This window comes from Stigmatopora nigra, chromosome 16 (assembly GCF_051989575.1).
Source record: "Stigmatopora nigra isolate UIUO_SnigA chromosome 16, RoL_Snig_1.1, whole genome shotgun sequence".
NCBI classification, from domain to species: domain Eukaryota; kingdom Metazoa; phylum Chordata; class Actinopteri; order Syngnathiformes; family Syngnathidae; genus Stigmatopora; species Stigmatopora nigra.
In genome coordinates, this window is record NC_135523.1 from 1,684,023 (window position 1) to 1,711,844 (window position 27,822).

Sequence of the window (27,822 nt, forward strand, 5' to 3'; positions counted from 1 at the left end):
GATTATTTTGACATTTAATCTATTTTTAATAGAAAAATAATCCAACTCAATCTAATAATTTTAACTTTATTTTAGAAGTAAACAATTATTTATGACCATTCATCAAGTTTTACTACCCCTACGAACCTAAAAAAAAAACTTCACTTTAACTAATACAACGAATGTAAAAATGAATTATCGTCATCTACACCAACAAATAAAATAACTTTTTGCATCATTTCCCGGTAAAATCCCATAATTACACAGAAGAAGAACCTTTTTGAATGTACATTTAAATCCACTTTGCGCATAATTATAGACAAATCATCTGCTACGAACATGTTTTGAGGTCCAGGCCACACGGGAACAACGTTTACATCAAAGCCAAAGTAAAGAGAAGTGGATGGATTTGGGATTAGAAACCGCCTCCGTTCCAGAGTCAGGTTTCAATCCGGCCCTCCCACTTTTTGGGGGAGTCCGTTAACTGGGTTTGCTTTGTTTGGGCCGGCCTCTTAAAAGCCTGCCGGTTACACCACGGGAATCAGAGTGGACTCCATCTCTCTCTCTGGCAAGATGAACTCCAGGTGGGCAAAAATCCACATTTGGCAACCCCCAAAAATACCGTTTTGTCTGATTTGCCTGTTTTGTTTTTTTTGTGCAGGATTCCACCTTGGCGCCTGGGATTATTTTGCATTCTGAGTTTTTCGGCGGCTTTCCAGATGGACGGTAAGTGGACATATTTTGTAAAGTGGTTTAAGTTTTGGTTTTTTTTTGGAAGTTGGTTTTTGGGTGAAAGTCTAATTTAATTTGCTGATTCGGGATTATTGCAAAATGGAGCTTTAGTTTGGAGATGTATGACAATTTGGGTTGTGCTTGATTGGAAATTGGGATTAATTCAGGTATTGGTAGAAAATAGGAATTGAGTGGAGAAGGATTAGAATGACAAGTCGCCCTAATTGTAAGCCCTTATGTGTATTTTGTCTACTTGGTATTTATGTTTTGAGGAATTGAGTTTGTGTTGTGGCAATTTGAATTCGCATTTTTTCTATTTAGATTTTTTTGGGGCAACATTTTTACCCTAATTCGCCCTAATTTACTCTGTTTTTCATTTATGTTGTGGGAAATTAGGTTCGTGTTGTGGGTTTTTGTTTTTTTGTTGTGGCAATTTGCATTTGGTGCTTTTTAAATTTTTTTGCATAAATTTGTCCCAAAGCAAGTCGCCCTAATTGTCGACCCTAATCTCTATTTAGTCCACTTTTGCATTTATATTGTGGGAAATTAAGTTTGTGTTGTATGCATTTGAGTTTGTGTTGTGGCAATTTGCATTGGTGCTTTTGTACATTTTTTTGCAAAAATTTGGACCGAAGTAATTGGCCCGAAACTTTTCGGCCGCTCGATTAGGCACACCTGCATGCCGGGCCATCCGGCATCCCACAAAAGCGCCATTGTGCTCGCCGGTTTACCTCTAGCACGGTAATTGGGCGCCGTTAAACAGAGGGATTGTTTGCGGTCAAAGTAGAAAGAATAACTTCTCATCCGGAGTGGCTGGCCGTTGTCATTCTTTCCAAAAGCTGCGTCCTGTCAACATGGCTAGCATCATCAAAAAAAATGGCTTCTCTGCTGAAAGAGAATGAAGGATCTGGTTTCAAAACCGGCCAATGGCAGGGAAAGATCCATTAACAAGGAAAATATGAGTTAAAAAGGAACTCCAATTGCAATTATTAGATGAAATAAAAAAGTTTTACTTATAAAATCTTAGATTTATTTGAAATAAAACAAAAACAAAAAATTTTTCAACATTTATTTCATCCAAATCTCTCATTTCTATCTTAATATTAAATCCATCAACCAAGAAAATATTGAATAAAATAATTTTAATAAATCTGTTTTCAAAATCAGTAAAAATGAACATTTCGTTTTCCATAAACTGCGATTCGACGTCTGTACACGATTGGTCGGCTCAATTGGCTACATGCAATGGTGTCAAAGATGCGGCCCGTGGGCCAGATTCGGCCTGCTGGGTCCATTGGGGCGGCCCATTAAAGAAAATTACATCTTACATTATAGGATATTGTTCAAAGGATAGCTATATATTAAATATTTAAAAATTTAAATTAAAATAAATACCTTTTTTGATGAAAAAAATTGTGTACTCTTTGATTTAATTAAATAACATATTTTTTGACATTTTAAAAAGCTAATATTGATTTTTTCCCATTTTCTATGTCCAAAATAGTCTAAAATTGAGAGTACTTAAAAGGGAGAATTTCAAAAGACAACACTACAATACGACAATTGTCTACTTAGCATCAAAGCGTCCAATGTGACCCTTTCGTCAGTTTATTTATGACTTTTCCTGCGTCCAAATCAACTTGAAAGCCTGTTTTGAAAAGGAAACGTTCAAAAAAGAAAAACAGGATTCGCTAAATTTAATCGCCGCCAAACAAATACTGGGCGCTCTTAAAAACGGGCGAACAAAAGCAGGAAATGGCAATGGCGTGTGTCACCTTGCTTTGACTTTGAAGTTTGGACTCGTAAAAGCTCGTCATTGGATTTTTTAAACATAAACATTTGAGTGAAGTGGTTTTTGTCTGTTTTGTGGCTAATCGGTGATTTTTGCTAGCATTAGCTGGGATCTTTATACATTTTGTTGGGATGGTTTGCTTTATGGAGTCCGTTTTTAGCATTTAGCATGTTAGCTCGGACATTTTTGTGATTGTATTTAGCATCTAGCATATTAGCTTAGATGTGTTTACGGTTTCAGGGACATTTTTTGACACTTCCTGGTTTAAATTAGTCTGCCTGTTGGCTAGTTTGTGATTGTTGTTAGCATTTAGCATGTTATTTTAGATGTTTATGTTTTTCGTATTAATTATGTTGATTTTTAAGCCATCTGGACTTAATTTCTGTACGTTTTCTTGATTTATTTGTGGTTTTATCCGTTTTGGCTCACATTTTTTGAACCTTTTCAAGAAAACTTTAGTTATTTTTAGCATAGTCAATACCTGTCCACATTTTTTAGCACATTAGCATTTCCCGACATCTGAAAAACTAGGCTTTTCTGAGACTTTTATTAGCATCTAGCATATTAGCTCTGATGACATTCCTCCACTTTGTCAAGGCATCCCAAAAGTGTTTGTTTTTTCTGGGAGCTCCTGACACCCCGGTGTCTAAAACGCCTCGGAAAAATGTGCTCAGTGCGGAAAAGAAAGATGGAGGCTGAAAACAAGCAGGTAACTGTTGCTTCCGTTGTCATACCACAAGTGTCCCGGCGCCTCGATGATGAGCTCAGCGTTCGGAAAGACACATTCGCATTCCCAGTTTAAACAGATTGGACGTCTCTCCCCGACGATGGCGCCCAATCCTCGCCGACTGAGCAATTTTATTGTTGACTCAGCTGTTTTGCAGCTGCATTGTTTTCCCAATCAGCGTCTGAAAAGAAGGTTTACTCTCACCGTTGGCTAGCAAACGCGAACAATCCACTTTCCGTCTTACAAAAGTTTTACGCTTTGACAGCCAAAGCGGATAAAGTACAATTGTTGTCTTTCATTTTTAATCTGTAAATCATTCCGGTAAGCAGCCCCCCCAAAACTATTTCTGGCTCGCTTTAGCACCCCCAACTGTCTTCCTTCATTTAAATCTGAATCACAAAAGGAGCTTCTTCAATTGTAAAAATCCCATTCTTTCCTAATCATTCATTTTCTGAACCACTTTATCCTCACAAAGCTCACAGGGGGTGCTGTAGCCCATCCCACCTGTCAATCCCAGACCACAAGAACCCAAACAACCAATACAACTCATGCCCAGGGACAAGTAAGCATCCAATTAGCTTAGCATGCATGTTTAGGAACGCGTAAACAAACCAGAATACCCGGAAAAAACCCACGCATGCCAGGAAACACCATGCAAACTCCACAAAACCTGTATCCAAACCCAGAATTCCAGTTTGACCAACTTGGATTCAAACCCAGAATCCCAACACTGCGAGACCGACTCGCTAAACACTACACCACCGCGTCACTTCTTTCCAAATCATTAGAAAGAAAATGGACAACAGCTCCACTTCATCATCTCCAAATCAAAGCTTTATGGAATCAGACGCGTGGCTTTTTAATGGGGTTTCCCGTAAGCGCTGTTTAGGACAGCAGGGGGAACATCGGATGAAGCCGAGCGTAGCGTAGCGTGGAACCGCCTCAGAAACTTTTCCAAGGGATCTCAGGCTGATCGGGACTCTCTGGAAGCGATGTAGTCCAGCCAGACCAGATGGTATCACTCAGAATCTCCCCCTTTTCCTCCCCCTTTTGGATAAGTTACACGAGTATCTCCAATGTGATGAACACAAACACGGCAACTCCAAAGCTTCACTATGTCCTCGGGGGTAGTTTTTACACCCCGAAAAACATTTTATTTGAAAGTTACGTTGCAGATGTTGATGGTTTTTAGGGTCTCCGTCTAGGTGGAGAGTTTTAGGAAGACATAGTACCCTAAATTATTTGGCCTTTGGTACTCAGTAATGTTTTGGGAAGTGGAAAAATGGCTAACCTTGACCCTATTGGACATGTTTTGCTGTGTGTGTGGCGCTAGAGAGGCAAAGTGGTACGTTGATGGCGCTTAAAATGATTTTTGGATGGCAGGCAAGAATGTGTTTTTGGCAGAGAAGCGTTTTTTTTCTGCCCTCTCTGACTTGGTTACCTGTCTTTCCGACAGAAGGCTCTCATTGTACCCCAAAAAGTGCTTTGCTCTCAGATCTAGTTTGATCCGGCTCATTCTGGCATTGACTATTGCAATGAGTCAGCATAAAAATCAGGTCTAGAAACAATTAGGCATTCTCTAAACATTTTTTGAGTTGTGTATTATCAATCTTTAGACTGTTTTTGAACTAAAAAATAGGAAAAATAAATATTTGCTTTTTTTAAATTGCAAAAAGATCATTTAAACTTTTTTTGAGATGTTTGTTTAATGTTTAATCATGTTTTGTTTAGATTTCAGGAAAGAGCTTAATTAAAATAATAATTAAAATATTTTATGTCATTAAATTGGAAAATAAAAGTATTTTTTATATTTAAAATTTGAGTAAAAAAATGTACATAATTTTTTAAATATTCGCTTTATTAATATTATCTTCATTTGAATTTTATCCTAAAACATAAAGTTGTAATTTATTTTTATTGGGCCGCAACAGTGGAACCGGTTAAATGTGGATCCCGAATCTCATTGGCTAGGAAAAACGGGGTTACAGTACCTTCCTCAGGAGCTGCCATCAATTAGGCTAAGAACTTGATCCAGGCCCACTTTTATCCTTAAAACCACTCGTTTTTTTATATAAAAGGAAGCCCTAATCCACCCCCCCTTTAGTCTGACTCAGTGGTTTGCTCCGCAATGACACATTTATAGCTTAAGAAGACTCCCAGTGCATATAAACTTTACTTAACTCGGTCTTATCTTCCTTTGCGGTCGCGCTATTCACTTTTAGCTAACTTAGCGGAGCGGCGCTAATGATCCCCAAAAGCCTGCTGTCATACAGTGTAGTTGTAATGTATTTTCCGTGGAATTTTATAACAGCAAAGTCATCTCTTAGTAGGTTTTAAGTGGGGGGGTTGCATTTTTTTAGCAAGGAAGTTGGCTCTTAAACAAAGGCTGTCAAATTGGAGGTCCGGGGGCCAGATCTGGCCCGACAATAGTAAACCAGGTGCATTGGCTTGATGTTAAAAATGGAATTTATGTCACAATTACAAAAATCACGTTTCTTTAAAGAAAATTAAATGCATTTTTAATAGAGAATATTTACTGTGATTTCCCCATTTTAGATAAAAAAACTGCAACTAACTTTATTTATATATTTAATTATTTTTTAATGTATTTTTTAGGTATTTGTATGTATTTTTTAGGTATTTATGTATGTATTTTTATTTATTTATTTATGTATTTTTATGTATTTATATATTTATTTATTAACTCATTACCTTTTTATTTATCTAAAATGTATTTTTTGTGTCTGTATTCTCTCGCTATTGTGACAATTAAATTTCCCAAAGTAATCTAATCTAAATTCTAGATTAAAAAAATTGAACAAATACATCAAAAAAAAAATTTATTTACTTATTTAAATCAAAACACAATGACGTCATTATAAATTGAACAAATATTTCATCATCTCGATTTCCTAAAGTCTTTCTTGTCAAAGTATATTTTCAAAATCTGGAGCCAATTAGTAGTCGTCAATTCACTAAATTTTGATACTCCACAGAAAAGCCGGTCTTCTTTTCCGGAATTAATCCAACACTTGATTAAAACTGCCACGTTGATCCGACACTGGACCCAAAATGGAATTTCCCTCCAAACATTTGCTGTCCAAGATGAATTTTTTCAGAGTCCGGCCAACAAGGTCACATGCCATTTTATTTTTGTGTCTTTTTAACACCCAATGAATGAAGTCAGCCTTTTCGGGACGGCTCATTTTACCAAAAACACGAACATGACGTCACAATTGGCCAAACTTCTTTGGCCCGATGTTCGATTTTCGCGCCACCTTGAATCGCCTTGAATTCACGCTAATGGCCGCCAAATGTTAGAGTGATCTCATACAAGTGTTCATATCTTGAATCCCCCATGACAAAGTATTTGTGGTTTTATTGATGTAGTACTGATTGAGTTTAAAATGTGTGTATTGTCATTTTTTATTACTGCCTAAAATATTGTATTCTTTTGGGAATACCTTTTTCATAAAAACATTTTGTTACCTATTTTATGACATTTTATGACCTTCCTTACCAAAACAATACAATATTTTAGGCATTAATAACCAAATTACAGCCTAAAACATAGTATTATTTTGGTAATACCTTTTTCATGCTAACATTTTATGTTGAATTTATTTACCTTAAAAATTGCCAAGGTGGTATTCAAGGTACTTCACTTTTTTGGTTACCATTGTACTTCATATTTTTCCATTCAGAGCCCAAAAATCGTATCCACTCGCATTGTTATTTCCCCAAAAAAGTGAGCATAGTCGCTTACTAACTACTTTTCTTAACTTTCAGGTTGTCGTCCAATTAGGACGTAGCAGAAGTGTGCCTGACTTCCTGCCATGGGGGGGTTTACGGCCCCGCGGGGGCTTTTACCGGGCGGTCAATCCCATTTACAGGAGCTCCCTTTGTGTCGTACCGCGACATTAGCACCGTCTAAATACTTTCCAGATGTGTGTGGGTAGCTCACCGCCGGGGGGCGCTAGCTTGCGCGTGGCTGACGACGTCCCACTGAGACCAACCGGGGGGCTTCCGTGTGCATGTGTGGATTTTATGGTCTGTCTAGCTTTAGTTTATTGTATTGAGGAAAGGTGAGCGAGGTAGCGGTTTTTCCACGTGTTATTTATAGGATGGCTTGTCAGACTCGGGGGAGTCGTGGTGGAAAAGACAATTTCCAGCTAGCTAAGCAGAAATGGGAGCGGGTGTGGGAGGGTGGGGGTGCTGGATAACTAAAATGAAGAACAATACTACTTGGAAAAAGACAGAAGGTAGTAAAGTTATCCCTCGAATATCACGGTTAATGTAAACCAGACATGGCTACGATAATCGTAAAATACCGAAGGAGGGTCAACCTGTTTTTTTCCAGTGCTGAGAAGTAGTACAAAGAGTATTTTCACATTTTTATGAACTTAAAAAACTGGAAATATGTATATTTTTTGTAAATAATAGCAGAATAAATCGAGAAATCATGATAATTTAGGTTCCGATAATCGAGGGATTACTGTATTATCAAAAAGGAGGCTAAATTTGAATGTAAACAAATACAAAGGAATATTTGTATTTAATATTGTTGCAAAAATACTATCGACTAACAATTAATGTTGCTTAAAATCATCTTTTAAAATGATTTGAGACATTTTTAAATCGCAAACCATTGACTTTAATAGGAATGTTGCCTCTACCAAGATGGCAACCCGTCTTTTTGTGCTTCCATCTTTAAATTAATATCCTTATTAGAAACCAATTGTACATCCATCTATATTAATGCTGAATAGTTAGCTTGCCATGTTAGCAATTAGCTCCCATTCAAGTGAGTATGCAGTCATTTAGTGTTAACATATCCTTCACAAAAATCATGATAATATATATAAATATATATATTTTTTGTATCTGGTCTTCAGGTCTGGGTTCCCTGAACGAACTGGACCTAACAGAGCTGATCGGCGTCCCCCTCCCGTCCTCCGTCTCCTTCGTAACGGGCTTCCAAGGCTACCCAGCCTACAGTTTCGGACCCGACGCCATCGTGGGGCGAGTCACTAAACACTTCCTCCCCGACCCCTTCCACTACGACTTTGCCATCACCGTCACAGCCAAGCCTACCACGCAACATGGCGGCGTCCTATTCGCCATCACCGATGCCTCCCAGAAGGTAAACTTATCTACCCTCCAAACCACTAACTCTAAAATCCTGCCCCCTGTCCCGCCTCCTAGGTAGTCCAGTTGGGCGTGGCTTTATCCGAAGTAGAAGACGGCTCCCAAAAGGTCATCTTCTACTACGCCGACCCCGTCACGGGAGGGAAAACCCAAGAAGCAGCTTCGTTTAAGATGGCCGACCTGACGGGAAGGTGGGCCCGGTTTACCTTGACGGTGCTGGGGGCCGAGGTAAGACCCCAAAATGGCCGCCAATGAGGGAGAATTGTATTTTTAAGGCTTGTTTTTGTGATAAACAGGTGCGCCTTTACATGGATTGCGAGGAATACCATCGCGTGGCTTTCGCCAGAAGCCCCCAAGCGCTCACTTTTGACGACGGGTCGGGTATATTCGTGGGTAGCGCCGGCGCCACCCGCCTACCTCGTTTCGTGGTAGGTCACTCGAAGCGGATTGGACGTTTGAATTGACTCAGGGGGCGTGGGAAAGAAACTAATCAGGGATTAGATTGAAATGGGATGCATTTATTGTGATGATACAAAGATGGCGTCATGTATTTTTGTTTGCCCCCGCCCCCTCGCCATCCCTCAAGGGCTCCATCCAGCAGCTGGCGCTCACATCGGATCCCACGGCCCCCGATGACCAGTGCGAAGAGGACGAGCCTTATGTAAGAAACATGTGAATGAAATAGCGCTTGCTTGTGGTCACAATGGGTATTACAGCTCTTCAAACAGGTTAAATACATTTGAATCTAAATATAATGGAACTAAAAGTATATTTTATTATTAATTCGTACTAAAAGGTTTTATTTCCCAACATAATGCTCGAATTATAGTTTTAATTTCGTTTAAATGTTCATATTATTATTCGGAATAGTATCATTTTGGTCAGTTTTGTTATTATTATTCAAAAATATGTATATTAGTTTATAAAGTTCAAATACAGATGAGAAATTAATCACATTTTGAAATAAAATAATAATTAGGGGAATTTTATATCAGTAGATAATAATATAAAATGTAGTATACAATGTAGTAGCATCATTAACAGCATGACGAATATTAATATTTGTACTTTAGTTTATTGTAGTTTTAAGTTAAAATAAAAAGTACAAAAATCAAAGTACTCGTTTTGCAATCACAAAAAATTATATCATTTACTTATGCATGATTTTATCACATTTTTCCCTGTAAAAGCAAATACTTTTTATAATACAATTTTAACCATAGCATTTCATTTAGCTCTCTAAACTACTAAAAGCAGTTAAAATATGTATTTTTGTATTTTTTTTCAAACTATTCAGGCATCTGGAAGTGGCGATGGCTCTTACGAGGACATGGACGGAAAAGACGAAGTCAAGAAAATCATTGAAAAGAAGCCTTTGCACCAGGTTCAAACCCCCATAACAAATCGATTAATGTATTCATGAATCATGACAACAGAGGGCACCAACTAGAATTCCCGTGTTTCCTATTTTTCTAGTCGCATCCGAACCCCACATCCAGTAGCCCCGTCCAAGCCCCGCCCACCCAGGAGTCCAAAAGCTTCCATCAGGATGACGACGAAGACGGGGACGACGTGGAAGAAGAAGCTTCTGGCCGGGAATTGCGGACCACCACGCCTGCCGGTAAAACCAGGCACCAAGAAAATTAGTTTTTCTCAATTTTGACACAAACATGGATTTTTTTCCAGTGCGCCTGGCTCAGGCAACAATGGCGGTCTACCCGTACAACCCACGAAGTTCTGTCCAGACAGGAGAGAAAGGACATAGAGGCGATCTGGGTCCACGGGGACCAGCCGGATCCATCGGACCGGCGGGAGAAGGCTTCGACACCCCTGGCGAGCCTGGACCCCGCGGCCTACCTGGAACTCAAGGCCCGCCGGGAGAACCTGGAAAAGACGGACAACAAGTATTTTTATTTTTTTAATACTAATGTGTTAATGCTTTTACTGTATTTTCACATATATAAGGCGCACTGCATTATAAGGCGCACCCTCAATGAATGACACATTTAAATGTTTTTTCCATATATAAGGCGCACCACATTATAAGGCGCCCTGTCTATTTTGGAGAAAATTTAAGACTTTTAAGTGCGCCTTATAGTTGTGAAAATAAAGTATTTTTTTTAACCAATCAACTTTGACGAACAAATTTGTCTCGCAGGGCACAAAAGGAGAAAATGGCGTCCCTGTAAGTTCGAGACATGAGACTTAATCAGTATTTGTTTTTCAAATGACTCGTTACTCATGACATCATTTTGTTTTTAGGGTGCTGCAGGACCTCCAGGACTTCCAGGCCTTCAAGGAGAACCTGGAATCAAAGGGGAAAAGGTATATAAATATATAGACACAAGACACACAAGACATTGTAGATCTAGGTAAAAAAAATGGAGCCCAACACATAAAGTCCACAAGGTAGAGACATTCTGCAGACTGAAACTACCAATAATGGTGACACATGTTGCATTTGACTACAGGGTGATACTGGCATAGGAAAACCTGGCCTTCCCGGACCACCCGGACCTGCAGGACGCTTCGTCACCCACTTCCTAGAGGGTTCCGGTTCAGCTCCGGACATGGACGACTTTGACGGAGATATGGAGATCATTCGGGTAAACAAAAAGCTCTTAATATTTTGGTAGAGAACCGAGGTATTAACTGTGTCATCCATCAGGGACCACCTGGTCTTCCGGGACCACGTGGACCTCCCGGACCTCCATCCGAGGCAATCTCACATGGTCGTCCTGGTGTCCCCGGTCAACCTGGCGAGAAGGGAAAAGATGGACCATCTGTAAGAACTTAACTTTCATAGAATTCAAATACAAAGATAGGGAAAGTGATCACAGTGCCCTCTATTGGATGTGGTGGGGTACTTGTCCACTTGCTCCATTGGTTAATTTGGTTTTAATTTTGTTTCAGGGAGTCGATGGAATTAAAGGAGAGAGAGGAGATGCTGGACAAAAAGGAGAAATGGTACAAAAAACAGTCCTTTAACTGGATGTTAATCATCATTAGGGTTTTAATTCAAGTTGATGGATTGATTTATTGATTGATCTGACAGGGAGAACCTGGTGTGAACGGCCAACCAGGACTAAAGGTACAATTTGTACTTTTAATTTAAGGATTTTAACATTTTCAGGGCCATTTTTGGTCACAACTGTATGGTCATCAAACTTAACATTTCCAACTTTTACAGGGTGATCAAGGACCTCAAGGTTTACCAGGACTTGCTGGTCCTGAGGGTCCACAAGGCCTGGTGGGACCCCAAGGTCCAGCTGGTCCACCCGGCCCACCTGGAAACGTTTCCCAGGTAGTTCACATCAAAATATAGAAAATCTGAGGCACAAATCATTTTTTTCTGAATTTAACAGGGTCTTCAAGGAGTTCCAGGACTTCAAGGACCAAAGGTAACAATCCCAAAACATATTTAGCTAAATCCAGGCCTTTTTAAGACCTCTTCTTTGGCCTTTGGTAGGGGGATGAAGGTCTACAAGGTCCTGCTGGAGAACCAGGTCTCAAGGTATGTAGTATTCCACTTTAGTTTTGCGTGATTTGGCATTGGAATGACCAAAATGTTCTTGTTGTGTTCAGGGAGAGTCCGGTTCCATAGGTGCACCAGGACTAGACGGACTAGAGGGTCACAAAGGTTCCCAGGTCAGTGAACGCAACAGCGAAACAGATCTAAAAGTAACTGAGGGTTATAGAAAGGACTTTGTGTTGCATTCAGGGCCCAAAGGGAGAAACTGGCGATCTGGGACAAAAGGTACCACCCTTATGATTGTTTTCAAGTCCTGTCGACCTCAATTCTTCAACTTTTGCTTCTCAGGGCGAGCCAGGACGTGATGGCCTGGCTCTACCAGGACCTCCAGGACCACCAGGACCTCCTGGAAACGTCATCAACCTCCAAGAAGTGAGACCCAAGCACTCAAGGCGACTTTCGTATGGTGCTTTAATGCATCTTCTCATGTTCCTCAGCTTCTCCTCAATGGCACTGATGGCGTCTTCAACCTTACGGAGATTTTTGATGCTCAGTCGGCTGTAAGTTTCGGGATCGAGGGTCTATAAACATGTTGTGATGTTCTCTTTGCTGTATTTTTAGGGACAACAAGGTCTTAAGGGAGATGCTGGAGTTCCAGGTGTTCAAGGACCTTCAGGACTTAAGGTAAGTACACGCCATGGAATGCAATACTTCTTTTAATATAGAAAAAAACAAGTACTTGTATGTGGAAATGCATTTTTAATGAACATATACAAGTTTCTTACTGAGATAAATGACAGTAGAAACTCAACAGCGAGTTGTCCAATGGGAGAAAAGTACAAAATGTAAAATAGCATTTATATACAGCAGGGGTTGGGAACCTTTTTGAAAGAGAGAGCCATAAACAATTCCTATTTTTAAATGTTATTCCTTATGGGCCATACTTACTCTTTAAAAGTCAAAACAAATGAAATTTTGCAGTCATTTTATCACTTTTAAAGTACTTTTGACAGTTTATACCGGGCAGGGGTGGTTTTGCAGAGGTGAAAAAGGGATATACATAGGTGAAAAAGTTGAATGGATGGGGGTTGGGTTGGTGTGGGGAGGTGGGGGCAGTTTTTTGCTATCAAGCATTGAGCAGCATTGACCGACTGAGCTGACTTACTAACTTAAAGCAACGGGGGTTGGGCTGCAAGAAGTAGGTGATGCCAATCCACTGATTGCACTGGTGACACACTAGTATTGAGGAAACTTTTCCTCTCTATGAAAAGCTACATTTTGTGGAATAGTTTGAAAGTCTTATAGGATGTTATGCCTCTATATTAAATCAAAAGCCTCTATTGTCATCATGACACAGCTGTGTAGAATGAAATAGGTGATATATCATTCATAAAAGGTGCTCTTAAATGAGTCAAAATGGTCCAAAGTTTGCACTTTGATGGCCCATGTTTTCAATAGGTCAAAATAAAAAGTCTTGAATTGGCTCTTAACAGTTTATAGCAGACAGGGTTGACTTTGGAAAGATGACAAAGGCAAATACATAGGTGACAAGGTTGAAATATCGGGGGTTGGGCCACTGTGGGTGAGGAGGGGGGAGCTTTCGGAAGGAGAAATCTGTCCAGGATCGTCCGAGCTGACAAACTTGAAGCAATGGGGGTTGGGCTGCTAGAAGCAGGTGATGGCAATCCACTGATTGCACTCGTGACACACTAGTATTGAGTTTTCCTCTCTATGAAAACCAACATTTTGTGGAATAGTTTGAAAGTCTTATAGGATGTTATGCCTCTATATTAAATCAAAAGCCTCTATTGTCATCATTACACAGCTGTGTAGAATGAAATGGGTGAAAGTGGTCCAAAGTTTGCACTTTGATGGCCAATGTTTGAAATAGGTCAAAAAATATATATGTATATGTAGGTGACAATGTTGAATTGATGGGGGTTGGGATGGTGTGGCCAAGGGGTCGGGAACCTTTTTGATAGAGAGAGCCATAAACAATTCCTATTTTCAAATGTTATACAAAAATAACTTTAAAAATGCACATTAGTATTCATAAATGACTACATTATTTACGGTTTGCATCTTCACAGGGCGAGAAAGGCGAACCGGCCGTTTTCGTCTCAGAAAACGGAACAATCGGCGACCTATCTATGCTCAGAGGAGAAAAAGGATATAAGGTGAAATAGGATGATATTGTTTATAATTTTTTAATTTCTTAGATATATATTGAGGAAAAAACATCCACTTTTTGCGTAGGGCGATATTGGAACAACTGGTTCTCCAGGGCCGATTGTAAGTACAAAATAATCCACGTGTTGCGTTCAGGGACAACTGAAAATGACCGTTTTTTTTGTATCTGTCTAAAAGGGACCGTTGGGAATGCCGGGACCAAAAGGAGATTTGGGTTTCCCTGGAAGACCGGTAAAAATATTATAAAAATAACATAAACAATTGTTTTTTGGGGATTAATGACATTTTTTTGGTGTTTTTAAGGGTCGAATGGGAGCAAGTGGACCCAAAGGACAAAAAGGGGACTCTGTGGGAAAACCAGTAAGGCATTATGGGTAAAAAAATGATGAATTATGATTGAATTTTAATGATAATTGGTTTTCAGGGACTTCCAGGATTGCCTGGAAGACCTGGTCGACCTGGAATGTTCCGGTGTCCAAACGGGGTGAGTAAAATAGTAAAAAATAGGGAATAACAACAAAAAATATTTGAAGTTTTTATTTTTTTTTATTTTTATATGGACTATTTTGTAATAAAATGTGTAAAAAAATGACTTTGCAGACTGTTTTTCCGGTTCCTGCTCGACCTTTTTGCAAAACCCCGGTAAGTAATTCACCCAAAAAATATCGTCATTTCTTTTTATGGGATATAGAAATAGTCAAAAAATGCTTTATGGACAACTGTGTTTAATTACCAGGTTAATCCACATGGCAGTGGTATGTAAATATATATTTTATAGCACATTATTATTTATTTTTTTACATTTTTTAAGTACTATTGACATTAATTTCTGTCAAAAATCTTGCTTTCAAGGTGAAATGTATGATGGACAAAAAGGACAGAAAGGAGAACGTGGTGTACCTGGCACTCCAGCGCCACCTAGTAAGTCAAGTTTATATTTTATCCCATGTTTCAAATCTTAAAATTACACTGACCTGTAATCTATAGAGATCTTTTAACCATTAAGTTAAATAGACAGTACTTTACCCTATTAAAACTTAAATATGGTACATTTAAAATGTAAATTTTAATTATATTTTACGATTAAAAACAAATCTATACCTGAAATTAAAAGTTAACATTTTGTATGGTTATTTTTGTCCCATTTTTTGATGAATTTTATATTATTTCCTCTTCAGATACTTTCAAAGGGCGCTTGGTAAGTTCCAAAAACATTTTAATTCTAAATAAAAATATGATTTAAATTTCCCAAAACTTTATATAAGTTTATATTTATCAGGGAGTCAAGGGTGAGCCAGGATTGGACGGCGAAAAAGGAGAAAAGGGCGACTATGGCTCACCCGGAGAAATGGGCGTTACCGGGAAACCAGGCCCAGTGGTGAGAGGCGTCGCCATGGCAACACCTGCCAATCATATTTAAACTTGACACCAATGTTTCCTTTCTAGGGACCTAAAGGTGAATCAGTGGTGGGACCACAAGGCCCCCGTGGTGACCCAGGTCACCCGGGTCCTCCTGGCTACGGCACCCCCGGTCCGGCAGGGCCTCCGGGACCCCCGGGTCAGGGGAGTGGCTTTTCCATTGGGAACTTTGGGAAAAAAGGTGTGTTGTTTGGGCGTTGTCTTGGATCCACCAACCATGAAAATACTTTACTTTTTGTGTATTTTTTTGTGGTTTAGGTGTACGTGTACCCGGACCACCGGGACCACCTGGAGCCCCCGGACCACCCGGGCCACGTGGACCCTTGGGCGGTTCGGCTGCGGTATGTTGCACACGGAAATTTTGTGGATTTTTTTTTTTTTTTTTTATTGAGTGCCTTCAAATTTTAAAAGTATTGGGACAGCTAGGGATAATTCTTATGGGAATTGAGAGCAAAAGTATTAGGACACCCGCAACAAGTGGAAAAAAATGTGTCAAAGGTATTGGGACAGGTTAGACATTTTGGTGTTGAGACCAAAAGTATTAGGACACCTGCAACAGATGGGGAAAAATTGGGTCAAAAGTATTGGGACAGGTTAGACATTTTGAAGTTGAGACCAAAAGTATTAGGACACCCACAACAATTGGGGAAAAAATTGGGTCAGAAGTATTGGGACAGGTTAGACATTTTGAAGTTGAGACCAAAAGTATTAGGACACCCACAACAATTGGGGAAAAAATTGGGTCAGAAGTATTGGGACAGGTTAAACATTTTGGTGTTGAGAACAAAAGTATTAGGACACTCGCAACAATTGGGGAAAAAATGGGTCAAAAGTATTGGGACAAGTTAGACATTTTGGTGTTGAGAACAAAAATATTAGGACACCCACAACAAGTGGGAAAAAAATTGGGTCAAAAGTATTGGGACAGGTTAGACATTTTGGTGTTGAGACCAAAAGTATTAGGACACCTGCAAAAGGTGGAAAAAATTTGGTTCAAAAGTATTGGGACAGCTAAATAGGGGAAATACACATATTGGAGTTGAGACCAAAAATATTAGGACACCCGCCACTAGTGGGAAAATAATGAAACCTAATCGTTTTCAACACGTTTTTCAGGTGTCTACATTTTCTTCGGTGGACCTGATGATGAGGAACACGGTCGGCGAGGCGGAGGGAATGCTGGCCTATGTTCTGACCACGGGAAGTCTCTACCTCAAGGTGTCCATGGGATGGAAGGAAATCCAGGTATTCCACCGCATCCAAACATTTGTCATCTTTTTCCCAACAACTCTCAACTTTTCCTGTATTCCAGCTTGGCAGTCTGCTCCACTTTTCCACGAACGTCATCCCCCAAGACGAGGTAGTCCAAGTCCAGTTTTGATTCCACGTTTGCTCGCCGGTTCAATGTACTTGGATATTAAACAGTACTTAGATATTAAGCAGTACTTAGATATTAAACAGTACTTAGATATTAAGCAGTACTTAGATAGTAAACAGTACTTAGATATTAAGCAGTACTTAGATATTAAGCAGTACTTAGATATTAAGCAGTACTTAGATAGTAAACAGTACTTAGATAGTAAACAGTACTTAGATATAAAAAAAGTACTTAGATATTAAACAATACTTAGATGTTAAACAGTACTTAGATATGAAAAAGTACTTAGATATTAAACAGTACTTAGATATTAAGCAGTACTTAGATATTAAACAGTACTTAGATAGTAAACAGTACTTAGATATAAAAAAGTACTTAGATATAAAAAAGTACTTAGATATAAAAAAGTACTTAGATGTTAAACAGTACTTAGATATGAAAAAGTACTTAGATATTAAACCGTACTTAGATATTAAACAGTACTTAGATATTAAACAGTACTTAGATATTAAACAGTACTTAGATATTAAACAGTACTTAGATATTAAACTCTCTCTCTTAGTTAATAAACTCTCTCATAAATATAATTTTGAGAGATAATAAACTCTCTGGCGACCAAACGTCCGGCGACCAAACGTCCGAGCACCTTTGAACACCTCTATTTTCAGCCGCGGGCAGCCCAGCAAACATCCGGCGGCGCCGTCCGGCGAATCACCGCCGTCAAGGACAGGGTAAGTCCCCAAATCTTCCATTTGCACTGGAGTTAGCCCACAATGAATAGGACACGCCCTCTTTTTTTTCCCTAGCTGAACCTGGTGGCTCTGAACCAACCACACACTGGCGACATGGCAGGCTTGGACTCACTAGACCGGCTTTGCTATGAGCAGGCTAAAGCCATGGGCCTTCCCCCCAACTACCGTGCCTTCGTGTCCTCGGGGAAGCAGGACTTGGTCCACGTGGTCTACCCGGGTTTTCGGGACACCCTGCCGGTCACCAACCTCAGGGTCAGTCCGGACAGACAAATGAAGCAATGATGGGTCGCAAAGTTCACCATGTGTTGTTTTTCCTTGCAGGGTGACGTACTTTTCGGGAACTGGAGGTCCATCTTTAATGGAGACGAGGCGCCACTCAATCCCAGAATTCCCATTTATTCCTTTGATGGACGTGATGTTTTAGCCGATCCTTTCTGGTCAGTAAATGTCTGTTTTTTTGTGTTTATATGTTCAAATGTTGACATTTTTGACCCAAGTGATATTTTTTTATATTGTTTAAAAAATACAAAATATTTTTAACCCTTTATTAGTTAGGATAATATATTTTTTTTGAATAAATAGTTGTATATAATGTCATTTAAAACTAAATTACTCCATTTAAATTGAATATAATTGGAAGTAGAGCCCTTTAAGTACCATGCTAAAGTTTTTTTATTCTTTTTATTATTTGACTATTATTATTAGATTTTTAAGACGTTGATGGCGATAGATATAGTTTGACTTGAAGAGGCATTTGAACAAACAAAAATTAAGAATTTTCAGAATTTTGCATTATAAAAAAAGTTTTTTCCACCAAAAAATCACTTTTTAAAAGATTTTTTTAATATTCTCCTTTTAAAAAGGAGATAGATAATAGTGTGATTCTCTTACAAAAAAGTAAATTCACAAAAAAAAGTCAAATTATTCAAATACATTTTTATCCTCAACTCACACAAACATAAAAAATACTCTAAAGACAAAAGCATTTTCTTATAATAATTACTACCGTATTTTCAGGACTATAAAGTGCACTTAAAAGTCTTACATTTTCTCCAAAATAGACAGTGTGGTTTATAAATGGAAAAAAATTAAAACATGTCATTCATTGACGGTGCGCCTTATAATGCGGTGCGCCTTATATATGTAAAAATACGGTACATCTTTAACATCATGTGATGCGAAACTGATAAATACACGTTTTTAACCAATGCATTTGAACGTCCCAGGCCGGAGAAGAGCATCTGGCATGGCTCCAGTCCTCTTGGCGTCCGTGTGGTGGACAAGCACTGCGAGACGTGGCGTGCCGCTCACCTTTCGGTGACTGGTCAGTCGTCCTCCCTGACGGCTGGACGTCTGCTGGGACAGCAGACGCGAAGTTGCTCCGATGAGTACATCGTCCTCTGCGTGGAGACCCACAAAAACTCCTAAAAAACAGCGGCGGACATCCGTCTAGTCGTCCGTTTGGCACATAGAGCGAGCTTTTTTATTTTTTATTTTTATTTTTCCAATCCAACCGTCCCCAAATTGTCCAACGTCGTCCGGGAAGGGAAGTGAAAAATGGCTTTTGAAGGCCGTTTTGTTTACAGGTTGTGACGTTACGACCGCTTTTCCACCAAAATTCATGCACTGTAATTCATTTTGTGGTGTCCACGTAAGTCTATTTAATTTAAATGCCTTATTTATACCGTCACCGCACATAAACATGAAATCAGAAGATTGTAATTTATGTTTTGCTGTCGTTCCTTTTAATGTTTTTCTACTTTTTTGGGGGTTTCGCTACTAGAAGAGTCGTTTGGAGGACCCAGACGACTCGCTGTTTATTTTCATGATGAGAAAAATTGGAGAAAAAGTGTTTTGGTGATTTGTTAAGAAGAATAAAGTTTTCTCCTGATTAATATTCCATTTTGTGTCCTTTATTGAAGGATGTCACCAAATGGAGTAAATCAATATACTTTTAAAAAAAATAGTTTTTTGTAACTTTTTACACCCTAAATCAATTACCAGTCAATAATAGGTATTTTTTAATAACAAAAAAAAAACAAGTTACTTTGTCTTTAAAGCGCTTACAGGTCTTAATTGTAAAAAAAAGTGTTTTAAGTGTTAACTTCAGTCCAATATCATCATTGGTTAATAGTTTCTCTATTTTAAAAAAGCTTTTTTTATTCCTTAACCTTTCAATCTATCAAGAAAAGAAAACAAAAATAACTAATCTCCCAAATGCAATCATCAGTTATAAATGATATCCTACACGTCAACTGTCATGTCTAACATTCGCATCGCAGCTCCCCTTTGCGCATCACCCATTGCAGTATCACACTTTAATTTTAATATGTCGACCGACCAACGGAAGTTGCATCACAGGAAGTTACATCGGCCAACTTCCACCGGAAGTTGCATCACCCAACTGCCGGAGTGACGCCATGCTACAGACGTGCTATGCTAGACAGCCTCGGTCCAAAGTCTAAAGGTGAGCGACCTTTAATCGATGGATTCTCGCTTTTTCCCATCTCCCCGCTTGTATATTTCCATTCATTTAATCGACGACGTTGCAGTAAAGAAAGATCGCTCCCCTCGAAACGCAAAATGTTTGTGTTCACGTTTTCTCTTTACTTCCTTGTTTTGACGTCGGTGCCGATTCACTCGACGCAAGCTAGCGGAAATGACGAGCCTATTATCGGTAAGGTTTATATTATGATTATATGATAATATTATATTATATTTTACTACATTTCGAAGCAATCGGAACTTTTATCGACAAATATTGCTTTTTAAGGTATCCTGGCGCAAGATCTGTTCACACCGAAAAACAACCAAACCGCTTACATCGCTTCTTCCTATGTCAAGTTTTTGGAGTCAGGGGGTTCCAGAGTGGTTCCCATCATGTAAGTTCACTTTATGTTTTTCATATTTTTCGAGATAATAACATCATTTTTTTTAGGATCAACCAGCCAGATGAAGAATACAGGAGACTTTTCCGATCCATCAATGGGTAAGTACAACATTAAAAATACAATCACTCCCGTAATTACGAACGAGTTAGGTTGCGATCGCTTGTTTTCGTAAGTGTTCGTAAGTTGAAATTGTTCAAATTGAAGTTGATTCAGTGCTATATTTTGTATCATAACATATGTTTAAGGCATATATAATCATATTGAAGGTTTATATAATTGCATTTATATGTACCCCATATACCCATATACCCATATACACATATGCACATATGCACGTATGCACATACACACATACATATACACATATACACATATGCACATATGCACGTATGCACATACACACATACATATACACATATACACATACATACATACATACATATACACATACACACATACATATACACATATACACATACATACATACATACATACATATACACATACATACACATACATATACACATACATACACATATACACATATACACATATACACATATACACATATACACATTTACACATTTACACATATACACATATACACATATACACATATACACATATACACATATACACATATACACATATACACATATACACATATACACATATACACATATACACATTTACACATTTACACATTTACACATATACACATATACACATATACACATATACACATATACACATATACACATATACACATATACACATATACACATATACACATACATATACATATACACATATACACATATACACATACATACATACATATACACATACATACACATACATATACTCATACATACACATACACATACATACACATATACACATACATATACACATACATACACACATACATACACATACACACACTTACATACACACACACTCACACATACACACACAAACACACACACATACATACACACATACATACATACACACACACATACACACACACACACATACACACACACTAGCCGAAAGAAGCTATTTAATGACGATAGCAGTTTTCTTCATTTTTCTCATCATAAATGATGTGGTAGCATTGTATGTCATCATTCAATTGATTTGAAACCATTGTGCCACGTTCAATATTTGGCCCCTGCTGCTCAGCTCTCACAGAGCCAGACGTCGGTATTAGTGGTGGAAAGAGGCATTACTCGGAAAAAGGCGTGCAATACAAAATCAAATTTATGAACATTTTTGGACATAAACGCAATTTGCAGACATGTTCGTATGTAACCTTGTTCGTAACTTGAATGTTCGTAAGTAGGGGAACCTCTGTACAACATTAAAAATAATGCTTCTTATAAGTGAAATGTAAAGACTTGTAGTCCCTGATCAATTTTTTTTTTTGTCAACAGTGTCCTTTTCCCGGGGGGAGGAGCAAGCATCTTCTCATCGGGTTATCAACGCAGCGCCAAGATATTTTATGAGATGGCCCTGGAGGTAAGAAACGGGATTCGGCGGTGCTCAGACGTTTGGTCGCCGGTCAAATGGTCACAGAGAGTTTACTGTTAAAATCTAAGTACTGTTTAATATCGAAGTACTGTTTAATATCGACGTACTGTTTAATATCGACGTACTGTTTAATATCGAAGTACTGTTTCAAATCAAAGTACTGTTTCATATCTAAGTACTGTTGAAACCAGCTCTCAGAATAATACTTATGAGAGTTTAATATTTAAGAGAGAGTTTTATACCTAAGTATTGTTTAATATCTAAGTACTGTTTAATATCGAAGTACTGTTTAATATCGAAGTACTGTAAGTACTCTTTCATATCTAAGAATAGAATAATAGATAATCTCAGAATAATACTTATGTGAGTTTAATATTTAAGAGAGAGTTTGATATCTAAGTATTGTTTAATATCTAAGTACTGTTTAATATCGAAGTACTGTAAGTACTCTTTCATATCTAAGTACTGTTGAAACCAGGTCTCAAAATTATACTCAAGAGAGAGTTTAATATATAAGTTTTGTTTAATATCTAAGTACTGTTTAATATCAAAGTACTGTTTAATATCAAAGTACTGTTTAATATCAAAGTACTGTTTAATATCAAAGTACTGTTTAATATCAAAGTACTGTTTCATATCGAAGTACTGTTTAATATCTAAGTACTGTTGAAACCAGCTCTTAAAATTATACTCATAAGAAAGTTTAATATTTAGGAGAGTGTAATATCTAAGTATTGTTTAATATCCAAATACTGTTTAATATCTAAGTACTGTTGAAACCAGCTCTCAAAATTATATTCATGAGAGTTTAATATCTAAGTGAAAGTTTTAATATCCAAGTACATTTGACCGGTTGACCAAACGTCCGGAGACCAAACGTCCGGTCATGAGAAGGTGCCGTTGTCCAACCGGATGTTCAATCTCTTGTGCAGGCCAATGGCAAAGGGGACTACTTTCCAATCTGGGGGACATGTCTGGGCTTGGAACAGCTGCTGCTGTTGACCAATGGCGTCTCGCTCCTCACTCGCACCAACACCAGTGGCGTGTCGTTGCCGCTCAACTTCACCAAAGGTAGAAAGAGCGCCTCAAAAAAAGTGGCTTTTGTTAATGCATTTTGTTTCATATTTGCTTGACAGAGGCCAAAGAGAGCAGGATGTTCCGGAACTTTCCGGATGAACTGATGGAAGCGCTGGCACTGGATCCGCTTACCGAGAACTCTCACCGCTGGAGTTTGGGAATTGAGGTATTGACCATTTATTCACTATACTATGTCGTTTTTTTAAAGATAAAAAGCCTTACTATACTATGTCGTCTTTTTAAGATAAAAAGCCTTACTATACTATGTCGTTTTTTAAGCCAAAAAGCCTTATTATACTATGTCGTTTTTTAAGATAAAAAGCCTTACTATACTATGTCGTTTTTTAAGCCAAAAAGCCTTACTATACTATGTCGTTTTTTTATGTCAAAATACTTACTATACTCTGTCGTTTTTTTTAGTTAAAAAGACTTACTATACTCTGTCGTTTTTTAGGTTAAAAGACTTACTATACTCTTTCGCTTTTTTATGTCGAAATACTTACTATACTCTGTCGCTTTTTTATGTCAAAATACTTACTATACTCTGTTGTTTTTTTTAGTCAAAAAGACTTACTATACCCTGTCGTTTTTTTTTTAGGTTTAAAGACTTACTATACTCTGTCGTTTTTTTTTTTTAGGTTAAAAGACTTACTATACTCTGTCGCTTTTTTAGGTAAAAAGACTTACTATACTCTGTCGTTTTTTTTAGTTAAAAAGACTTACTATACTCTGTCGTTTTTTTAGGTTAAAAGACTTACTATACTTTGTCGTTTTTTAGGTTAAAATACTTACTATACTCTGTCGCTTTTTTATGTCAAAATACTTACTATACTCTGTCGCTTTTTTATGTCAAAATACTTACTATACTCCGTCGTTTTTTTTAGTCAAAAGGACTTACTATACTCTGTCGTTTTTTTTTTTTAGGTTAAAAGACTTACTATACTCTGTCGTTTTTTAGGTTAAAAGACTTACTATACTTTGTCGTTTTTTTAGGTTAAAAGACTTACTATACTCTGTTGTTTTTTTTAGTCAAAAACTTACTATACTCTGTCGTTTTTTTAGGTTAAAAGACTTACTATACTCTGTAGTTTTTTTAGGTTAAAAGACTTACTATACTCTGTCGCTTTTTTATGGCAAAATACTTACTATACTTTGTCGTTTTTTAGGTTAAAAGACTTACTATACTCTGTCGTTTTTTTTAGGTTAAAAGACTTACTATACTTTGTCGTTTTTTAGGTTAAAATACTAACTATACTCTGTCGTTTTTTTTAGGTTAAAAGACTTACTATACTCTGTCGTTTTTTTTAGGTTAAAAGACTTACTATACTCTGTCACTTTTTTATGTCAAAATACTTGCTATACTCTGTCGTTTTTTTTAGGTTAAAAGACTTACTATACTTTGTCGTTTTTTTAAGTTAAAAGACTTACTACACTTAGTCATTTTTTCACAGAACTTACTATACTTTTATCTTATGTTTCAGGACTTCAACAGCAGCGACACACTGACCTCCTTCTACAAAGTTCTCTCCACCAACACCGACGGCATAACCGAGTTCCTCTCCACAGTCGAAGGTACTTTCAACGATTCTTTTCCCACTCCATCTTCACCATACTTACCTTCACTTTCCTTCCTCCACAGCTTTCGACTACCCGATCTACGGCACGCAATGGCACCCCGAGAAAAACGCTTTCGAGTGGAGAAAACCTTACGTCACTCACACTCCACTGGCAGTCCGCCTCACCTTCTTCATGGCTGAGTTTTTCGTCGGAGAAGGTAGGAAAATTCACTCTAACACTCACATTGCGCCACTTACAATCGACAGAACAAAACCCCCCAAAAAACATGCTTATCTTTGTCGTCACAGCTCGCAAAAACTTCCACAAATTTGCCAGCGAGGACGAAGAAAACCAAGCACTGATTTACAACTTCAGTCCCGTCAAAGGCAGCAGCAAAAATATCTTTGAGCAACTTTACTATTTCTAACTTACAACGTACATACCTCAAATGTAGTATTTTTGACTATAGTCATGTTTAATACTTGTAATTTTCAATGTTTACATATGTGAGCTACTTGTAATTAAAGAATCTCAGGGTTTAATTTATCCAAATTTGTTGTACTTGTAATTTTTTGACGTAAAATGTTAGTCTTAGAAACAAATAGACAGAAAACAGAGTTCTAAATATGGACGTTTTTTATTAGAGACTTTTCAACAAGTACTTTCATGCCGTCGTTTAAAATGAAACCAAATTTTGAAGGTAAGTTAACCGTTAAACTTAGCTTTGCGTCAACTTAAACTTTTGTAACGTTATCGATAAAAGTACTGGTGTATTTGTTTCAAATATATAATCAACCTTTACCAAAAACTTAGCATTGTTGTGATGTTATGTACAAAATTGTTTCATTGTAATGTAAGTAGTACTTAAAAGAAATACTCTAGACTAAAAATGCCAATTACTTTGTGGTAAAAGTACTTTGTATGTTAAGCTAACTGTTAAAATAAGGCCGTCAGGTGACAAAAAGTAACATTTACTCGACTTACTAATGGACAAAAGTACCATCGTGTATATTCAACGAATCTTTTAATACTTTTAAAACATGATGATTTGATTGTGCACAATCGTCCAAACACTGACATCCGTCCACATTGTATTGCAGTCTTTGTAAAATGTCCTTTTCTTTCAGTTCCGAGTTAATCCTCGTCTTCAGCGTCTTCGTCCTCGTCCTCATCAGACGGCCGTTCCGGTAGCCGAAAACACTCCTCGAAGAAGTTGACCAGCGATTGGCTCAAGTGTTGCCGGGTAGCTTCGTTATGGATGAAGTGACCTTCGTCCGGATAAATCTACAAAAAAGGTAAGTGCATTTGTGTAAGAAAACCATCACTTGTATACCAAGGTGTCTTTTATTTTTGTGTAGTAAAGTAAAAGACACCTTGCTCTATACACTTGGTTGTTTTTATTACACAAAATACTTTACTATCCATGGTGTTTTTCTTACAAAAAAACACCATGTATAGTAAAGTGTCACTCTTGTGTGTGGTAAACACATAAGAGTGACACTTTACTTATACATGGTTGCTTTGTTTGTAAGAAAAGTACCATGGATTGTAAAGTATTGCTTTTGTGTGGTATGTTTGCCACACAAAAGTGACACTGTACTACACATGGTGGCTTTCTAGTACCAAGTGTAGTGAGGTATCACTTTTTGTGTAGCGAATACACTCCTTATGGAGTGTATTTGCTACACTAAAGAGATACACCTCACTACACTTGGTACTAGAAAGCCACCATGTGTAGTACAGTGTCACTTTTGTGTGGCAAACATACTCCACGTGGAGTGTTTGCTACACACAAGAAACATCTCACTCCAAGTGGAGTGAGGTTGTTACTTGTGTGTGGAAAACACTTCACGTGGAGTATGTTTAGTACACAGGTGACACTACACGTGGTGGTTTTTTAACACAAAACCACCATGTGTAGTGTTACTTTCGTGTACTAAACACACTCCACGTGAAATGTATTCCACACACAAGTGACAACTCACTCTACGTAAAGTGAGATGTTTCTTGTGTGTAGCAAACACTCCACGTGGAGTATGTTTGCTACACGAAAAGTGACACTTTACTATATACATGGTGGTTTTTTTACATGAAACTACCATGTATAGTAAAGTGTCACTCTTGTGTAGCAAATACACCTTTGCTATACGTGGTAGTTTTCTAACACTAAAATTTCTACGTGCAGCAAAGTGTCAACCATGTTAAGTGGAGTGTGTTTTCTACACAAAAGGTACACCTCACCTACTTTACATGTGGTGGTTTTCTTACACCAAACCACCACGTGTAGTAAAGTATGTCATGTGTAAGAAAACAACGATGTTTTGCTAAACATTGTTGTTTTCTTACACATGACATACTTTACTACACGTGGTAGTTTGGTGTAAGAAAACCACCACATGTAAAGTAGGTGAGGTGTACCTTTTGTGTAGCAAATGCACTCCACTTCACGTGGTTGGCACTTTGCTGCACGTAAAGTGTCTAACTGTAACGTGCGGTTCTTACCTGTAACGTGTAGTTGGCCTTCTCGTGGATGAGCTGAGCGATGAGTTTGGCTGAATGCTGGAAGTGAACTTTTTCTGCAATAAAGACAAGAGTAAAAGTCATTGACGTTTGTTCTCCTTTCTTTATCATTCAATTTCAGGTTCGGTGGTCTTACCGTCGGCTGTTGGATGGACGATGAGGAACTTCTTGTCCAAGAACTGAGCTGCTCGGTGCGCCAAGTTGGACATCTGCGTGGGGAAAAGAGCAAAGACACTGTTTGAGAAAGGTGATCCGTCATGAAAGGTGTACAGGTGGATACAGTACCGCGTAAACTCGAGGGTCTGGTTTTGGCATCCCCAGGTATCGCTCGGAAAAGGCCGAAGCTGAAAGAAGAAGGACGTCAAAAGATGGAGCTCCGTCTTAGACGTCCCAAGGAGATGGACTTACCGTAAAGTTCGAAGTCGGTGATGGGCGACAGGACGGCGCCGCATCTAGCTGGAGATTGTTCGCCGCTGAGCAACAAGCCCGTCACGTAGCCGCCGTATTCCTAAGAAAAATAAAGATTGGAAGAGTATTGGACTTGTTTCGTGTCATGCTTTCACAACCAGCTCCTTATGACTAACAAGGTAGTAAGATTAGACTTTGCTTACAATCTTGTGTATTTTTTAGGAAATCGAACTCAAGATAAACA

The 27,822-nt window shown here is 38.2% G+C and overlaps 3 protein-coding genes across 7 annotated transcripts in view; 2 read left to right on the plus strand and 1 right to left on the minus strand.

Annotated features, from left to right (window-relative positions):
- The first annotated feature begins 352 nt into the window (after window positions 1-352).
- Window positions 353-19,486, plus strand: LOC144209940 (uncharacterized). Its single transcript, XM_077736512.1, has 40 exons — window positions 353-563; window positions 641-705; window positions 8,126-8,373; window positions 8,436-8,606; window positions 8,675-8,806; window positions 8,965-9,039; window positions 9,676-9,762; window positions 9,855-9,999; window positions 10,065-10,282; window positions 10,537-10,563; window positions 10,641-10,703; window positions 10,850-10,984; window positions 11,047-11,163; window positions 11,292-11,345; window positions 11,434-11,469; window positions 11,569-11,682; window positions 11,744-11,779; window positions 11,848-11,892; window positions 11,964-12,026; window positions 12,100-12,135; window positions 12,199-12,282; window positions 12,348-12,410; window positions 12,472-12,534; window positions 13,941-14,033; window positions 14,218-14,271; window positions 14,344-14,400; window positions 14,465-14,524; window positions 14,641-14,682; window positions 14,777-14,795; window positions 14,893-14,961; window positions 15,219-15,238; window positions 15,320-15,418; window positions 15,487-15,640; window positions 15,718-15,800; window positions 16,576-16,704; window positions 16,772-16,819; window positions 17,506-17,568; window positions 17,644-17,841; window positions 17,911-18,026; window positions 18,816-19,486. Exons 1-40 carry the CDS (start codon window positions 553-555, stop codon window positions 19,015-19,017), a joined length of 3,594 nt encoding a protein of 1,197 aa, XP_077592638.1. The 5' UTR covers window positions 353-552; the 3' UTR covers window positions 19,018-19,486.
- Window positions 19,487-19,968: 482 nt separating this feature from the next.
- On the plus strand, window positions 19,969-27,705 carry ggh (gamma-glutamyl hydrolase (conjugase, folylpolygammaglutamyl hydrolase)). 3 transcript variants are annotated; one of them, XM_077736587.1, is made up of 12 exons: window positions 19,969-20,056; window positions 20,240-20,266; window positions 20,363-20,471; window positions 20,528-20,578; window positions 21,920-22,004; window positions 22,949-23,087; window positions 23,153-23,259; window positions 24,575-24,665; window positions 24,733-24,867; window positions 24,959-25,945; window positions 27,292-27,417; window positions 27,492-27,705. In XM_077736587.1, exons 1-10 carry the CDS (start codon window positions 20,026-20,028, stop codon window positions 25,075-25,077), a joined length of 894 nt encoding a protein of 297 aa, XP_077592713.1. In that variant the 5' UTR covers window positions 19,969-20,025; the 3' UTR covers window positions 25,078-25,945; window positions 27,292-27,417; window positions 27,492-27,705. The 3 variants fall into 3 exon arrangements, with proteins under 3 accessions (XP_077592713.1, XP_077592711.1, XP_077592712.1); XM_077736585.1 differs by having other exon boundaries at window positions 19,986-20,266; XM_077736586.1 differs by having other exon boundaries at window positions 19,986-20,266; window positions 25,778-25,945.
- dpp6a (dipeptidyl-peptidase 6a) overlaps window positions 25,269-27,822 on the minus strand; it is a 62,343-nt gene continuing 59,789 nt past the window's right edge. For all 3 annotated transcript variants that reach the window (XM_077736582.1, XM_077736583.1, XM_077736579.1), the window contains exons 22-26: window positions 27,579-27,678; window positions 27,456-27,514; window positions 27,307-27,379; window positions 27,153-27,226; window positions 25,269-25,934 (exon numbers count right to left, since the gene is read on the minus strand). In XM_077736582.1, coding sequence (XP_077592708.1) covers window positions 25,785-25,934; window positions 27,153-27,226; window positions 27,307-27,379; window positions 27,456-27,514; window positions 27,579-27,678 — 456 coding nt within the window. In that variant the 3' untranslated portion in view covers window positions 25,269-25,784. The remainder of the gene's footprint in view (window positions 25,935-27,152; window positions 27,227-27,306; window positions 27,380-27,455; window positions 27,515-27,578; window positions 27,679-27,822) is intronic.

What these genes read in the sequence shown, in the direction of transcription:
- LOC144209940 (XM_077736512.1), top strand. An exon ending in GCGGACCACCACGCCTGCCG is followed by an intron (nt 10,000 to 10,064) that starts GTAAAACCAGGC and finishes ATTTTTTTCCAG; the next exon opens with TGCGCCTGGCTCAGGCAACA. An exon ending in CTGGAATCAAAGGGGAAAAG is followed by an intron (nt 10,704 to 10,849) that starts GTATATAAATAT and finishes ATTTGACTACAG; the next exon opens with GGTGATACTGGCATAGGAAA.
- ggh (XM_077736585.1), top strand. Translation starts at nt 20,026, where the DNA reads ATGCTAGACAGCCTCGGTCCAAAGTCTAAAGGTGAGCGACCTTTAATC. An exon ending in TTTATGAGATGGCCCTGGAG is followed by an intron (nt 22,005 to 22,948) that starts GTAAGAAACGGG and finishes TCTCTTGTGCAG; the next exon opens with GCCAATGGCAAAGGGGACTA. An exon ending in GCTGGAGTTTGGGAATTGAG is followed by an intron (nt 23,260 to 24,574) that starts GTATTGACCATT and finishes CTTATGTTTCAG; the next exon opens with GACTTCAACAGCAGCGACAC.